The sequence below is a fragment of the Salvelinus sp. IW2-2015 genome, linkage group LG11 (assembly GCF_002910315.2).
Source record: "Salvelinus sp. IW2-2015 linkage group LG11, ASM291031v2, whole genome shotgun sequence".
Taxonomy (NCBI): Eukaryota; Metazoa; Chordata; class Actinopteri; order Salmoniformes; family Salmonidae; genus Salvelinus; species Salvelinus sp. IW2-2015.
The window spans coordinates 7212618-7229583 of NC_036851.1; the positions used below are offsets into that span (position 1 = coordinate 7212618).

The following is a 16966-nucleotide window of genomic DNA, read 5'->3' on the forward strand; positions in this document are numbered from 1 at the left end:
TAAATCAAATATACAGTATGTACAAGAACAATAACGACAGTGATAGACAAGGTAGTTATATGCACACAATCAGGGGTAAAGTGGCTGAGCAGCAGGATAAAGAAAAGGAAGCAACGTGTGTGTTAGAAGAGAGTCATGTGAATACTGCAGATAGTACTGATGACTGGTCCGTCCAAATCCACGCATGAACAAGGGAATACCAGAGCACAAACTTATTCTTGTTTTGGCCATTGCAGTTATCACAATTCAGGTCCACATGTGTTTTTCCAACTCCATAGTTGAAGAAACGGTGCGTGTAGTTGATGACTGCGCTGCTGCCTTTGCTTGGGCCAGCTCTCTTTTTGATCACTGACTGACTGGTGGATTAGAGTCAGGCGTGCTCTACTGATTAATGCTGAAGGACATTCCAGATACAAATATTTTAGCATTATTATACAATAGATGCAAAATGGCATTCTGAGATAACATCACTACACACAGTTCATACACGTAATTTTAGCTACTGTAGCTAGCCAGCCATCTAACGTCAGCTGGCTAGCTAACAGCAAGCTTTAACTACCAATACAAACCGATTGTCATAGCTAACTAAAGTTAACCGATAAGTTCAATGTTAGTTAGCTAAGATTAGGCTATAACTAGCAATGCGAAATGGCATTCATAGAAAACATCAATAACGTTACACACGCTTCATACACAAATGAATGTTAGCAGGCCAAACAAACCGATTGTTATAGCAAGCTAAAGTTAACCAAATAACTTTAGGTTCACTGTTAGTTAGCAAGCCAGCCATCAAACTCCAACTGGCTAGCTAACAGCAAGCTTTAGATTGTTATGCAAGTAACTTTTGTTTGGCCCGTTGTGTTCCACTTATTTCAAAACATGTCATGAAATGAGAGAGTCAGCATTGCATGGCACGATCGTCGTTCAGAAAGTTGTCCATCACAACTTTTTCCCACTGACCTTTGGCGATAGCGCCTGATAAATTCAGGGCAACAATGTTATTGAGAGCAGTAGCAACATATTTTCAGTTATCCATGCTGCAGTATGAGCAGCTCATTTTATAGAAACAAGATGCAACACCGACCAATCCAAACTCATCTCTCGGCATGTCCAGCCCCCTCATTATCTCAGCCAATCATGGCTAGCGGGAGGTTGCTGACTTTTTCTGTGGCTAAACCAACTAGGCTCGTAATATAACAATTTTATTCTTATTTACATATGACATACAAGTTTGATATTAATGCACATGAAAGTCCACATGTTCGAGAAGGCATTCCTGCCAAAAAAACGTAGTTTGATGAAAAAATATTTGTATGTGAAGTCGTGACTTGCGACATACGCCTAGTTTCCCGAATCGTGTCACATATGCTTCCTTACTTTATCTTAGTGACACTGGATACATTTGGGAATAATCTTATTCATTTAGCCCTCTGTTGTCCTGACATTAGTGAAAGTTACCTGCCGCTGTGCAATCATCTTGCTTTAGCAAACTAAGGTGACAAACTAAAAACCTGGAGAAAATATTTGCTGTTGATCTATTGTTAACATTAGTTCGTAGAAAATGTGGATGATTTCTCTGGGTATACAACACACCAGACCATACACATCACTTTGTTAAAGTGCAGGCCAGCCAGACCAATACAATGGAATCCAAATGAGTTTGTACCTTCAAGTTGAATCATGAACGCTGTGTACTACAGTATATCAGTGACTATTGTGCAGTTATTTTGCAGTACTGCTCATACAGTTAGCTCATAGAAAGTGTTACCAAAATATCAAATACATTATTCGTAGCTAAATGTGTTTATCCACTTGTGCCAGGCGGCTACTCCAAGCAGCCAAGAAGGCCAACCAGACTGGCCATTTCATCTGGGTGGGCTCAGACAGCTGGGGCTCAAAGATATCCCCAGTGTTACACCAAGAGGAGATGGCAGAGGGAGCTGTCACCATCCTGCCCAAACGCCAGTCCATCAGAGGTGAGGGGGAACAGAGAAATATTCTCGGTTGCTGTGATCAACTTTGTAATTGGCTAATTGATTGATTGATTGCTTGATTAATTCATTGATTGGTGGGGAGATAGACGGGACCAATAAATGTTTTAGGTTGCAGGGATCAATTTAAGATTGACCGATTGATTGATTCATTGGTAGATCTGTACAAGGATAAAGTGATTGAGATAAGTAATGCCATTGTAGATTATATTACAGAATATTGGAAAACATGACATTTTGTTTACAAAACTTAGACATGGGTCAGTAGTGCGTTATTGTGTCAGCAGCTATTCCCCTTCACATAGAGATATCTCTGGTAGAGCTAGAATCCTTAACTGAAACAATAACAAAGCAGATCCCTGCCCCTGTTTCGCTAAAAAGCTCAGGGATGGGGCTGGAGAAATGTAACCACTCTCAAATTCATAGACAGAGCTATGGACGCAAGGAATGACCATCCATGATATCAAATGTATAGTTGAACCATGTTTTGAGGCTATAGAGTGTTTGTTTAGATTTGAATTGTTTAGAAACATTGGATTAAAACACGTTTACATTTTGGGTTCTGATGGGGTACAACAGTTTGAACTGAGCTCATCAGGCATTTATAAGTTATATTCTTTAAGAATCAATGGGTGTATATATAAATGTATAAGTCAAGAAATTGGTAGTGTACTGTAGCAACTAAGTACTCCTGCTTTAAATATCAAGAGATCTTGTTCCTGTTAACACAGAGCACTTCCAAGTCCTGATAAGCTATTGTAAAAGATAAGGCATTTACTGTCCCACACTCTTAGAAAAAAGGGTTATTCGGGTGTCCCCATAGGATAATCCTTTTGGGTTCCATGTAGAACCCTCCGTAGAAATGGTTCTACATGGAACCCAAAAGAGTTTTACCTGGAACCAATAAGGGTTCTCCTGTGGGGACGGCCGAAGAACTCTTTTAGGTTCTAGATAGGAAAAAAAGTGCTAAGTGTGTGTGTCATTACCCACTCAGTCTGCCAGCCAAGCCAAAACTCTGGTCTATAACACAATCAGCCATTATCAATACATTCACTGTTAAAGCAATGCTCACCCTGTCAGAAAATGTACTTTAAAGAGTTACCCAAACGCATCATTACAGAGCATGTCACTACATTCCCCCACATGTCAATATCCATGTTAGCACTGACACTGTTGCCAGAGCCAGTGCACTTCAATGACAATCTGATCAATCTCTTCCAGGGTTTGATCGTTACTTCATCAGCCGCACACTGGAGAACAACAGGAGAAATATCTGGTTTGCTGAGTTCTGGGAGAACAACTTCGCTTGCAAGCTGAGCCGACACGCTTTGAAGAAAGGTTCCGGGCTGAAGAAATGCACAAGTAAGACAATTCTCCTTTCCTTTCATACCATTGCAGCTTTACTGATTTTAACTACCAAAGGAAAAGTGTTATGTTTCACAGGTAAGGACAGGAAATGCCTGTCCTTATCTTAGAACATAACAGCTTTGGCACATGGCTAAAGTGTGTACACCAGTTAAAGCTAGAGAGGTACAACATGAGCTGGATTCAAAATGTATCTCCTTGTGATGATGTATTACTAGAGCCATGTCTTTCTGCTGAGTAGACTGTTCGACTGTCCTCCCAGATAGCAACAGAAGGATGTAATAGCAGGTCTGCATGGTTAAACATCTCCACCTCCAGGCTCACAGCCATATGCTATCCAGCTGTGTCCTGGAGTGTTCCGTCTTCGTGTGCTGGAGATCGTTTGATCATCACATATTCACTTGAGCCTTTCAATCTGGACTTGGCGCTAAAGACATCGCTAGCTGTTCTAAGAATCTATCTGTACACGAGAGAAGATGTGTAGGCTAGTAGTATATTGATGGTTTGAAACACAATTAACCGCAAAATGGAAATATTGTCTCGTTGGTTTTAAACCTATTGGTTTCAAATTAAATGAAGCCTGTTGCTATTGCAGTTGTCAAATTGTTTGATTTTCTTACATGGGAAACTTGCCTTCATGGTGGTGCAATAATAGCTATCACTGTGTCAAAGTGTGGAAACAACAATTAGAAAATACAGAACACTAAAAATCATATAATAGGCATTCACTTGCATTCAAAATGCATGTAGCAAATGGAAATCCTTAAAATTCATGAAGCAAGCATAATTCATAGTCATGTTGTAATTGGCTTTCAATAAAAGCCAATAATGGTAATACTTTGTAAGTGTGTTTGTTTAATCACACTGCTCCATAGAATAGCAACCAAGTTCTCATAATGTACTACAGAACTGGCAAACGCTGCACTAATAGCAGAATTTCCTCCCTTTGTTCTCTGTTGTGTGGGTTTTAGGTCCTTAGGCTAGTACTGCTGTCTTAATGGGAGTGCAGCAAGGCATTCAACTGAAAACTATAAGTTGATTAGAGGCCATCTCTCTTCACCCACACCAGTAATAAAAAAAATCCACAATTAAACATGGACATATCAAGATTTAAACAGATTAATGTTGTCCGTCTATACAGAAGACTAATGCCAGTCACATCATTTCAGTGCAGCGGTCTACTGCCCCACTCTCTCATGAATTAACTGGCTCTGTGTGAATGACCAATCTGGGAGAAGAAAAACCATTGTCAGGATATAGCTATATGTCTATAGCTACCCACAAAATAATTGACTCATATGATGACAAGTTAGCAATGAGCTGAATGATCTGAGTAGAGGTTGGAGAAATGGGACCTGGAGGAGGAAGTGTTGGGGGACTGAGACATCATCAGCTCATTGACTCATCAACTCAACCATGCATGATCGTTACACACCGAGAGATTGGTTTCAATGCATTCTGACACAGCTGCTCTGGACTAATGTGACAACAACTCAAAGGATATGTTTGTGTGAGGAGGTGAATCATATGTGCCTGAATGTTATTTTTTGGCACTTCTTGACATCCAAATTGCTCTTTGTGGCTGAAGCCTTGGCCAATCTAAAAGCTTGAACTAAAATGGACTACAAAACAAGACAGTTGGAAGCCTGCCCGGTCTTTTCTTTAAAATGGAACAACACGCTTGGAAATGGGAGATGTCAAAAGTAATCATTGTTGGAGACACCTACAGTAGCAGATTTGGAGACACTGTCGAGTTTGCTAGCAAACAGATTTTTCGGAATTTAACGTTAAATAAATAAATAATTTCGCCTCACAGTTAGTGCAACATGATTATCCAGCTAGCTAAAATTGCTTACAGTTAGTTAGCAATCGCTTGTCTGCTACACTATTCTGCTAGATAGAGTAGCACTACCTTGTTTATAATGTCCTGTGTGGCTCAGTTGGTAGAGCATTGGCATTGATCCTTGCAATGCCAGTGTTGTGGGTTCACTGCTCACAGGGGACCAGTATGCAAAAAGGTATGCAGTCATTATTGTATGTTGCTCTGGATAAGAGCGTCTGCTAAAAAAAAAAAAAATGTATACTGAACAAAAATATTCATGCAATCATTTTACTGAGTAACAGTTCATAAAAGGAAATCAGTCAATTAAAATAAATGCATAATGCTCTAATCTATGGGTTTCACGTGACTGGGAGGGCAAAGGCCTTGCGAAAGAATTTCACCCCCCTTGGCTTTTTCCTATTTTGTTGCCTTACAACTTGGAATTAAAATAGATTTTTTGGGGGGTTTGTATCATTTGATTTACACAACATGCCTACCACTTTGAAGATGCTAAATCATTTTTCTTGTGAAACAAACAAGAAATAAGACAAAGTCAATACTTTGTAGAGCCACCTTTTGCAGCAATTACAGCTGCAAGTCTCTTGGGGTGTGTCTCTATAAGCTTGGCACATCACGCCACTGGGATTTTTGCCCATTCTTCAAGGCAAAGTTGCTCCAGCTCCTTCAAGTTGGATGGGTTCCACTTGTGTACAGCAATCTTTAAGTCACACTACAGATTCTCAATTGGATTGAGGTCAGGGCTTTGACTAGGCCATTCCAAGACATTTAAATGTTTCCCCTTAAACCACTCGAGTGTTGCTTTAGCAGTTTGCTTAGGGTCATTGTACTGCTGGAAGGAGAACCTCGTTCCCAGTCTCAAATCTCTGGAAGACTGAAACAGGTTTCCCTCAAGAATTTCCCTGTATTTAGCACCATCCACCAGTACCTGCCGATGAAAAACATCCCCACAGCATGATGCTGCCACCATCATGCTTCACTGTAGGGATGGTGTTCTCGGGGTGATGGGAGGTGTTGGGTTTGCGCCAGACATAGCAATTTCCTTGATGGCCAAAAAGCTAAATTTTAGTCTCCTCTGACCAGAGTACCTTCTTCCATATGTTTGGGGAGTCGACCCACATGCCTTTTGGCGAACACCAAACATGTTTGGTCGGCCCTCTCTTGGCAGGTCTGTTGTGGTGCCATATTCTTTCCATTTTTTAATAATGGATTTAATGGGATGTTCAAAGTTTCGGATATTTTTTAATAACCCAACCCTGATCTGTACTTCTCCACAACTTTGTCCCTGACCTGTTTGGAGAGCTTGTTGGTCTTCATAGTGCCGCTTGCTTGGTGGTCCCCCTTGATTAGTGGTGTTGCAGACTCTGGGGCCTTTCAGAACAGGTGTATATATATACTGAGATCATGTGACAGATCATATTGCACTGAGGTGGACTTTATTTAATTCATTATGTGACTTCTGAAGGTAATTGGTGGCACCAGATCTTATTTAGGGGCTTCATAGCAAAGGGGATGAATACATATGCACGCACCACTTTTCCATTTATTATTATTTTTTAATTCTTTGTAACAAGTAATTTTTTTCATTTCACTTCACCAATTTGGACTATTTTGTGTGTGTCCATTACATGAAATCCAAATAAAAATCTATTTAAATTACTGGTTGTAATGCAGCAAAATAGGATAAACGCCAATGGAGTGAAGACTTTTGCAAGGCACTGTAGGCCTATTGTTTACCTTTTTGTTGGTGACAGTGACATCTTGATAATATGCAGCTGTTTAAAGGGCAAATCCACAGATTAAGAAATAATAAATAAATAATCATCCCACGGTCACCCCGAGGGATGAGCCTGGAGAAAAGTAACCACTCTCAGATTATTAGACAGAGTTATGGATGCAAGGACTGACCATACATGATATCAAAATTATTGTTTTAACCATGTTATGAGGGTATACAGTGTTTGTTTACATTTACAATGTTTACAAACATTGGAGAAAAACAAGCATATTTTGGGTTCTCTTGGAGTGTGACAGTTTAACTAAGCTCATGAAGCATTTAGAAATAATATTCTTCAAGAATTAATGGTTATATATATATACACACTGCTCAAAAAAATAAAGGGAACACTAAAATAACACATCCTAGATCTGAATGAATGAAACATTCTTATTAAATACTTTTTTCTTTACATAGTTGAATGTGCTGACTACAAAATCACACAAAAATTATCAATGGAAATCAGATTATCAACCCATGGAGGTCTGGATTTGGAGTCACACTCAAAATTAAAGTGGAAAACCACACTACAGGCTGATCCAACTTTGATGTAATGTCCTTAAAACAAGTCAAAATGAGGCTCATAGTGTGTGTGGTGGCCTCCACGTGCCTGTATGACCTCCCTACAACGCCTGGGCATGCTCCTGAGGGATCTCCTCCCAGACCTGGACTAAAGCATCCGCCAACTCCTGGACAGTCTGTGGTGCAACGTGGCGTTGGTGGATGGAGCGAGACATGTTGTCCCAGATGTGCTCAATTGGATTCAGGTCTGGGGAACGGGCGGGCCAGTCCATAGCATCAATGCCTTCCTCTTGCAGAACTGCTGACACACTCCAGCCACATGAGTCTAGCATGTCTTGCATTAGAAAGAACCCAGGGCCAACCGCACCAGCATATGGGCTCACAAGGGGTCTGAGGATCTCATCTCGGTACCTAATGGCAGTCAGGCTACCTCTGGCGAGCACATGGAGGCTCGCCAGAGCCACCCCACACCATGACTGACCCACCGCCAAACCGGTCATGCTGGAGGATGTTGCAGGCAGCAGAACGTTCTCCACGGCGTCTCCAGACTGTCACGTCTGTCACATGTGAACCTGCTTTCATCTGTGAAGAGCACAGGGCGCCAGTGGCGAATTTGCCAACTTGGTGTTCTCTGGCAAATGCCAAACGTCCTGCACGGTGTTGGGCTGTAAGCACAACCCCCACCTGTGGACGTCGGGCCTCATACCACCCTCATGGAGTCTGTTTCTGACCGTTGAGCAGACACATGCACATTTGTGCCTGCTGGAGGTCATTTTGCAGGGCTCTGGCAGTGCTCTCCTAATCCTCCTTGCACAAAGGCGGAGGTAGCGGTCCTGCTGCTGGGTTGTTGCCCTCCTACGGCCTCCTCCACGTCTCCTGATGTACTGGCCTGTCTCCGGTAGCGCTCCATGCTCTGGACACTACGCTGACAGACACAGCAAACCTTCTTGCCACAGCTCGCATTGATGTGCCATCCTGGATGAGCTGCACTACCTGAGCCACTTGTGTGGGTTGTAGACTCCGTCTCATGCTACCACTAGAGTGAAAGCACCGCCAGCATTCAAAAGTGACCAAAACATCAGCCAGGAAGCATAGGAACTGAGAAGTGGTCTGTGGTCACCACCTGCAGAACCACTCCTTTATTGGGGTGTCTTGCTAATTGCTAATTCCACCTTTTGTCTATTCCATTTCACAACAGCATGTGAAATTTATTGCAATCAGTGTTGCTTCCTAAGTGGACAGTGTTGATTGACTTGGAGTTACATTGTGTTGTTTAAGTGTTCCCTTTATTTTTTTGAGCAGTGTATATACACACAGTGTCTTCGGAATGTAGTCAGCCCCTTGACTCTTTTCACATTTTGTTACGTTATTCTAAAATGTATTAAATAAATACAAATTCTCAGCAATCTACACACAATACCCCATAATGATAATGTGAAAACAGGTTTAGACATTTTTACAAATCTATTCAGAATAAAAACAGAAATACCTTATATACATAAATATTCAAACTCTTTGCTATGAGCCTCGAAATTTAGCTCAGGTGCATCCTGTTCCCATTGATTATCCTTGAGGTGATTGGAGTCCACCAATCATAAATCCAATTGATTGGACATGATTTGGCACACACCTGTCTAAATAAGGTCCCACAGTTGACAGTGCATGTCAGAGAAAAAAACAATCCATGAGGTCGAAGAAATTGTCCATAGAGCTCCGAGACAGGATTGTGTCAAGGCACAGATCTGGGGAAGGGTACCAACACATTTCTGCAGCATTTAAGGTCCCCAATAACACAGTGGACTCCTTCATTTTTAAATAGAAGCAGTTTGGAACCACCAAGATTCTTCCGAGAGTTGGCTGCCCGGCCAAACTGACCAATCGGGTGAGAAGGGCCTTGGTCAGGTAGGTGCCCAAGAACCCGATGGTCACTCTGACAGAGCTCCAGAGTTCCTCTGTGGAGATGGGAAAACCTTCCAGAAGGACAACCATTTTTGCAGCACTCCACCAATCAGGCCTTTATGGTAGAGTGGCCAGACGGAAGCCACTCTTCAGTAAATGGCACATGACAGCCCGCTTGGAGTTTGCCAAAAGGCACCTAAATACTCTCAGACCATGAACAACAAGATTCTCTGGTCTGATGAAACCAAGATTGAACTCTTTGGCCTGAATGCCAAGCATCACGTCTGGAGGAAACCTGGCACCTACTTTGAAGCATGGTGGTGACAGCATCATGCTGTGGGGATGTTTTTCACCGGCAGGCACTGGGAAACTAGTCAGGATTGAGGGAAATATGAATGGAGCTAAGTACAGAGAGATCCTTGATTTAAAAACCTCCTCCAGAGTGCTCAGGACCCCTGGCTGGGGCAAAGGTTCACCTTCCAACAGGATGATGTCCCTAATCACACAGCTAATACAATGCAGGAGTGGCTTCGGGACAAGTCTCAATGTCCTTGAGTGGCCAAACCAGAGCCCAGACTTGAACCCGATCGAACATCTCCGGAGAGACCTGAAAAAAGCTGTGCAGCGACTCTCCCCATCCAACCTGACAGAGCTTGAGAGGATCTGCCAAGCTTGTAGTGTCATACCCAAGAAGACTTGATGCTGTAATTGCTGCCAAAGGTGCATCAACAAAGTACTGAGTAAAGGGTCAGAATTCAGTCTGCCTGAGAATTGAACCCTGTGGGTTCCAGACAACAGGCCCTCCGATTTGACAAACTGAACTCTATCTGAGAAGTAGTTGGTGAACCAGGTGAGACAATCATTTGAGAAGCCAAGGCTATTGAGTCTGCCGATAAGAATGCGGTGATTAACAGAGTCGAAAGACTTGGCCAGGTCGATGAAGACGGCTGCATAGTACTGTCTTTTATCAATGGCGGTTATGTTATCGTTTAGGACCTTGAGCGTGGCTGAGGTGCACCCATTGACCAGCTCGGAAACCAGATTGCATAGTGGAGAATGTACGGTGGGATTCGAAATGGTCGGTGATCTGTTTGTTAACTTGTCTTTCGAAGATTTTAGAAAGGCAGGGCAGGATGGATGTAGGTCTATAACAGTTTGGGTCTAGAGTGTCTCCCCCTTTGAAGAGGGGCAAATTGGGTGAATTTTGGCCCATTCCTATTGACAGAGCTGGTGTAACTGAGTCAGGTTTTTAGGCCTCCTTGCTCGCACACGCTTTTTCAGTTCTGCCCACAAATTTTCTATGAGATTGAGGTTAGGGATTTGTGATGGCCACTCCAATACCTTGACTTTGTTGTCCTTAAGCCATTTTGCCACAGCTTTGGAAGTATGCTTGGGGTCATTGTCCTTTAGGAAGACCCATTTAAGACCAAGCTTTAACTTCCTGACTGATGTCTTGATGTTGCTTCTATATGTCCACATAATATTCCTACCTCATGATGCCATCTATTTTGTGAAGTGCACCAGTCCCTCCTGCAGCAAAGAATCCCAACAACATGATGCTGCAACCCCCGTGCTCACAGTTGGGATGGTGTTCCTCGGCTTGCAAGCCTCCCTCTTTTTCTCCAAACATAACAATGATCATTATGGATAAACATTTCTATTTTTGTTTCATCAGACCAGAGGACATTTCTCAAAAAAGTATGATCTTTGTCCCCATGTGCAGTTGCAAACCGTAGTCTGGCTTTTTATGGTGGTTTTGGAGCAGTGGCTTCTTCCTTGCTGAGTGGCATTTCAGGTTAAGTTGATATAGGACTCGTTTTACTGTGGATATAGATACCTTGGTTTCCTCCAGCATCTTCACAAAGTCCTTTGCTGTTGTTCTGGGATTGATTTGCACTTTTCGCACCAATGTACGTTCATCTCTAGGAGACAGAACGCGTATCCTTCCTGAGCGGTATGACGGCTGCGTGGTCCTATGGTATTTATACTTGCATACTATTGTTTGTACAGATGAACGTGGTACCTTCAGGCATTTGGAAATTGCTCCCAAGGATGAACCAGACTTGTGGACGTCTACATATTTATTTTTGAGTTCTTGGCTGATTTCTTTTCATTTTCCCATGATGTCAAGCAAAGAGGCATTGAGTTTGAAGCTAGGCCTTGAAATACATCCACAGGTGTATACCTCCAATTGACTCAAATTATGTCAATTAGCCTATCAGAAGCTTCTAAAGCCATGACATCATTTTCTGGAGTTTTCCAAGCTGTTAAAGGCAGCAGTGTATGTAAACTTCTGACCCCACTGGAATTGTGATACAGTGAAATAATCTGTCTGTAAACAATTGTTGGAAAAATGTCTTGTGTCATGCACAAAGTAGATGTCCTAACCGACTTGCCAAAACTGTAGTTTGTTAACAAGAAATTTGTGGAATGGTTAAAAAACGAGTTTTAATGACTCCAACCTAATGTAGACTTCCGACTTCAAATGTATATATGTTTTTACAGTGTTTGCAAACTAATATGTGACACGTATTAATTCAAAAAAATAACAAAACAGGCAAGCCCACATTTGTTAATTTATATATACATTTTTTTGTTGCTAGAAATGTGGTGCTCAAGAGTCCCACCTGCCCTGATTGACGGGTCGCCACTGCCCCCAGGACTCGGTTCTAGGCCGTCTCCTCTTGACTCTCTTATCATTGCTATGCGGATTACACTCAGCTACTTTTTAAATTTTTCCCTTCTAACACCCAGGTGGCAACACACATCTCTGCGTGCCTGGCAGACATCTCATCTCGGTTGTCGGCCCACCACCTTAAGCTCCACTTTGACAAGACGTAGCTGCTCTTCCTCTCAGGAAAGGGCTGCCTGCTCCAAGACCTCTCCATCCCGGTCAACAACTCAACTGTGTCCTCCTCCCAGAGTGCAAATAAACTTTGCGTGKCCCTGGACAACATCCTGTCATTCTCTGCAAACATCAAGGCAGTGACTCGCTCCTGCAGGTTCATGCTCTACAACACCTGTAGAGTACAACCTCTCCTCACACAGGAATCGGTGCAGGTCCTAATCCAGGCATTTGTCATCTCCCATCTGGACTACAGTACTTCAACTCTCTGTTGGCTGGGTTCCGCGCTTGTGCTGTCAAACCCCTGCAACTTATCCAGAATGCTTCATCCKACCTGGTGTTCAACCTTCCCAAGTTCTCCCATGTCATCCTGATCCTCCGCACACTCCACTGGCTTCCAGATTAAGCTCGCATCCACTACAAGACCATGGTGCTTGCCTACGAGCCAGCAAGGCGAACTGCCCCTCCCTACGTTTAGGCTATGCTTGGGGCGGCAGCGTAGCCTAGGGGTTAGAGCGTCTGGCCAGTKACTGAAAGGTTGCTAGGTTGAATCCCCAAGCTGACAAGGTAKAAATCTGTCGTCCTGCCCCTGAACAAGGCAGTTAACRCACTGTTCCTAGGCCGTCATCGTAAATAAGATGTTTTTCTTAACTGATTTGCCTAGTTAAATTAAGGTAAATATATATATATATGCTAGAGCCATATATCCCAACCCAAGCACTCCGTTCTGCCGCATCCGGACACTTGGCCGTCCCACCCCTACTGAAGGCCAGTTCCTGCTCAGCCTAGTCAAAGCTCTTCTCTGTCCTGGCACCCCAGTGATGGAACCAGATTCCCCCTGCCCATCTTCCCGAAAACGTCTTAATTAAACCTTACGCCCCCCCACACAAAAAAATAAATAAATAAATTGCACTTGTGTTTTCCTACTACCATTAACTTTGCTGATAACTTCTTTATTGGAGAAAACATTTACTTACTACGACTGTGATATGTGGTTGTCTCACCTAGTTAAAAGCGTCTGCTAAATGACTAGAATGTAAACGATAGAATGATCTTTGTACCTATTGCTTGGGGAGGGGGATGCTAAAATGGCTAAATGTGCAAAGGAGAATGCTGTTCAGACAAAGATGAAGCTCTGATGAAGGGCTTTGACATGTGAAGAGGCTGTGCAGTATTCATTTGACTGACAGTGTGAGTTGAATACAAGGTCGCAGCTCTGTTTGCTGAAAATATGGTGCAGTGTTGTTTTTCTAAGGCTGTGTGGAAGTTTGTTGACGTAGCAGACAGTTCTTTGGCTTTGCAATCCACTCTCCCTTTTGTCTAAGGGAAGGATGCCACTCAGGGAGCACGTTTCAGGGCCACATGCAATTCTCCAGYGGCCCCTAGTGGTGCTGGCGAAGGCTTTGTACCTCCCTTCAAGCAGACCACATGAGGTATGGGTGAGGAATAATCAATGTCCTGAGAGGGCTCTGTGTGTTCACAGTGATCAAAGAGAGAGCGAGTGTGCGAGTGAGTTGGAGACAGAGCGAGACTCGTCTTGTATCTGTGAATGACTGAGASACACAGCTGATATTGATTAAGGTGGAGATGAGCAGGAAGGTAGAATGGGGGCCCAGCTCCCTCTCCTGGGGTTTGATGCTTCCAGCTAGTTTATACAGGGGAGAACAGCATGCAGCAGACCAACACAGATACAATGGCTGAATCTTTTCTCCATGTTCATGTCATATTWCCATAATGAAAAGAGTTATGGATTTAATGTACCAAACTGTGACTATCATAGYAGGGCAAGAATGATCTCATGTGTGTCTAATGGACAGTTTGTTAAAATGTTTTGATCATCCTGTTTCATCCATTTGTTTCAGCTTGGCGAGTTTTGAGTTGGAAAAGTCTGGGAATGTTCCAGGATGGGCATCAGCCAAAACATGCTATATATTCCCTAAGGCACACATAAGGAGATGTTCTCATGTGAAGMAATGGATGAAGACTGGCTATGGGTGAAGTCCAAGTTCTCTGGACGATGAAGGGAAACATGGTCTGTGGCCAAACCCAAACATGCAGAATTTAACAGCGTTAGAGCCAACCCACTCTGTTACAAACTCCCTTCTGTGGCACCCTGGTAAAGGGAGACACCCTCGCTGTGCTGCTACTCCTAATCTGAATGGATTTCTCTGAAGCCAGAGAGCCAGCCTCGGGTGTGCGTGGGCGTGCTCTGACTCCCAATGAGATGAGAGAGGCCTTGCTGGGAAAGAGAGAGGCAATACCAAGTTTGTGTGTGTGGGCCGCCATGCCTCAGCCTCAGAGAGATATATCACTCCCTCTCTCGCTCCCGGGCTGCCCTACAGCCCAACCGTGTCAGCCAAACCGTGACAAATTTTGTCTGTCCAATATGGGTGCCTGTGGCWCTCAATTACCACAGTCGTAACCTGTCTTTTTAATTCATGCATTTCAAAGTTGCATGGGCTAATCAGAGATGTTAAATTGCCTTTAGTTTTGGCTGTAGCAGAGATACACTACCYTTCAAAGTTTGGGGTCACTTAGAAATGTCCTTGTTTTTGAAAGAAAAGCACATTTTCTGTCCATTTTTAAAATAACACAAAATTGATCAGAAATACAGTGTAYACATTGTTAATGTTGTAAATGACTATTGTAGCTGGAAACAGCAGTTTTATTTATGGAATATCTACATAGGTGTACAGAGGCCCATTATCAGCAGCCATCACTCCTGTGTTCCAATGGCACGTTGTGTTAGCTAATCCAAGTTTAGCAGTTTAAAAGGCTAATTGATCATTAAAAAAACATTTTGCAATTATGTTAGCACAGCTGAAAACTGTTGTTCTGATTAAATAAGCGATAAAACTGGCCTTTAGACTAGTTGAGTATCTGGAGCATCAGCATGTGTGGGTTCGATTTACAGGCTCAAAATGGTGAGAAACAAAGAACTTTCGTATGAAACGCGTCAGTCTATTCTTGTTCTGAGCAATGAAGGCTATTCCATGCGAGAAATTTCCAAGAAACTGAAGATCTGGTACAACGCTGTGTACTACTCCCTTCACAGAACAGCGCAAACTGGCTCTAACCAGAATAGAAAGAGGAGTGGGAAGCCCCGGAGCACAACTGAGCAAGAAGTGCATTAGAGTGTGTAGTTTGAGAAACAGACGCCTCACAAGTCCTCAACTGGCATCTTCATGAAATAATACCCGCAAAACACTAGTCTCAACGTCAACAGTGAAGAGGCGACTCCGGGATGCTGGCCTTCTAGGAACCCAAGTACAGTACATTCAACACATTCTCCTCCCCAACTTACAACACTGTGGACCCCCAGCCATGCACTTTTAAACTCACAATACTTAATTCAATTCCATTTGGCAGGTGCATGAATATATTCAGCTAGCTCATTAGTACATCCCTGATAATTACTCTATTGTTAATTTAAATTGAACACTCATGCATTCTTTATCTCTCCGTCACATACKGTAGAGTTGTGAGCAAAACTGCTTTTAGACCAACGGCTCGGTAGAAGACCAGGACGAGTTTGGAATGGCATGTCTTCTCTCAACCCAGGCCCCCTAATTCCTGACAGCAAATAATGTGAAAAAATAAAACTGCTCCATGATTATTAAAACACGTATTAGAAGTCCAATAGTTGATTACTCCCCTTGCTAGACTGGCTGTCCTCATTCACTGCTTGTCTGTATACTTCCAAAAAGTAATTGTTTCCCTTGCTGAAGGTGATTATACCGTTCTAGAGCTGGTTGWGAATGTAGTGCAGTCAGAATGGGGTGGCAATCAGAGTAGCTACAGTATTTCAACATACAGTGGCGTGCGAAAGTATTCACCCCCCTTGGCATTTTTCAAATTTTGTTGACTTACAACCTGGAATTAAAATTGATTTCTTGGTTTGTATCATTTGATTTACACATGCGTACCACTTTGAAGATGCAAAATATGTTTTTATTGTGAAACAAACAAGAAATAAGACAAAACTGAACTTGAGCGTGCATAACTATTCACCCCCCCAAAAGTCAAAACTTTGTAGAGCCACCTTTTTCAGCAATTACAGCTGCAAGTATCTTGGGGTGTGTCTCTATAAGCTTGGCACATCTATCCACTGGGATTTTTGCCCATTCTTCAAGGRAAAGTTGCTCCAGCTCCTTCAAGTTGGATGAGTTCCGCTGGTGTACAGCAATCTTTAAGTCACACTACAGATTCTCAATTGGATTGAGGTCTGGGCATTGACAAGGCCATTCTAAGACATTTAAATGTTTCCCCTTAAACCACTCGTGTTGCTTTTATTAGTATGCTTAGGGTCATTGTCCTGCTGGAAGGTGAACCTCCGTCCCAGTCTCAAATCTCTGGAAGACTGAAACAGGTTTCCCTCAAGAATTTCCCTGTATTTAGCGCCATCCATCATTCCTTCAATTCCTTCAATTCTGACCATCCCTGCCGATGAAAAKCATCTCTGCAGTATGATGCTTCCCCCACCATGCTTCACTGTTGGGATGGTGTTCTTGGGGTGAAGGGAGGTGTTGTTGGGGTGATGAGAGGTGTTGGGTTTGCGCCAGACATAGCGTTTTCCTTGATGGCCAAAAAGCTCAATTTTAGTCTAATCTGACCAGAGTACCTTCTTCCATATGTTTGGGGAGTCGACCCACATGCCTTTTGGCGAACACCAAATGTGTTTGCTTATTTTTTTCTTMAAACAATGTATTTTTCTMGCCACTCTTCTA

General features: G+C 42.9%; 1 protein-coding gene across 5 annotated transcripts in view; it reads left to right on the forward strand.

Annotated features, from left to right (window-relative positions):
- Positions 1 to 16966, forward strand: part of LOC111969721 (metabotropic glutamate receptor 4) — a 239523-nt gene that overhangs the window by 170056 nt on the left and 52501 nt on the right. For all 5 annotated transcript variants that reach the window (XM_023995928.1, XM_023995929.1, XM_023995930.2 and 2 more), the window contains exons 4-5: positions 1822 to 1976; positions 3213 to 3353. In XM_023995928.1, coding sequence (XP_023851696.1) covers positions 1822 to 1976; positions 3213 to 3353 — 296 coding nt within the window. The remainder of the gene's footprint in view (positions 1 to 1821; positions 1977 to 3212; positions 3354 to 16966) is intronic.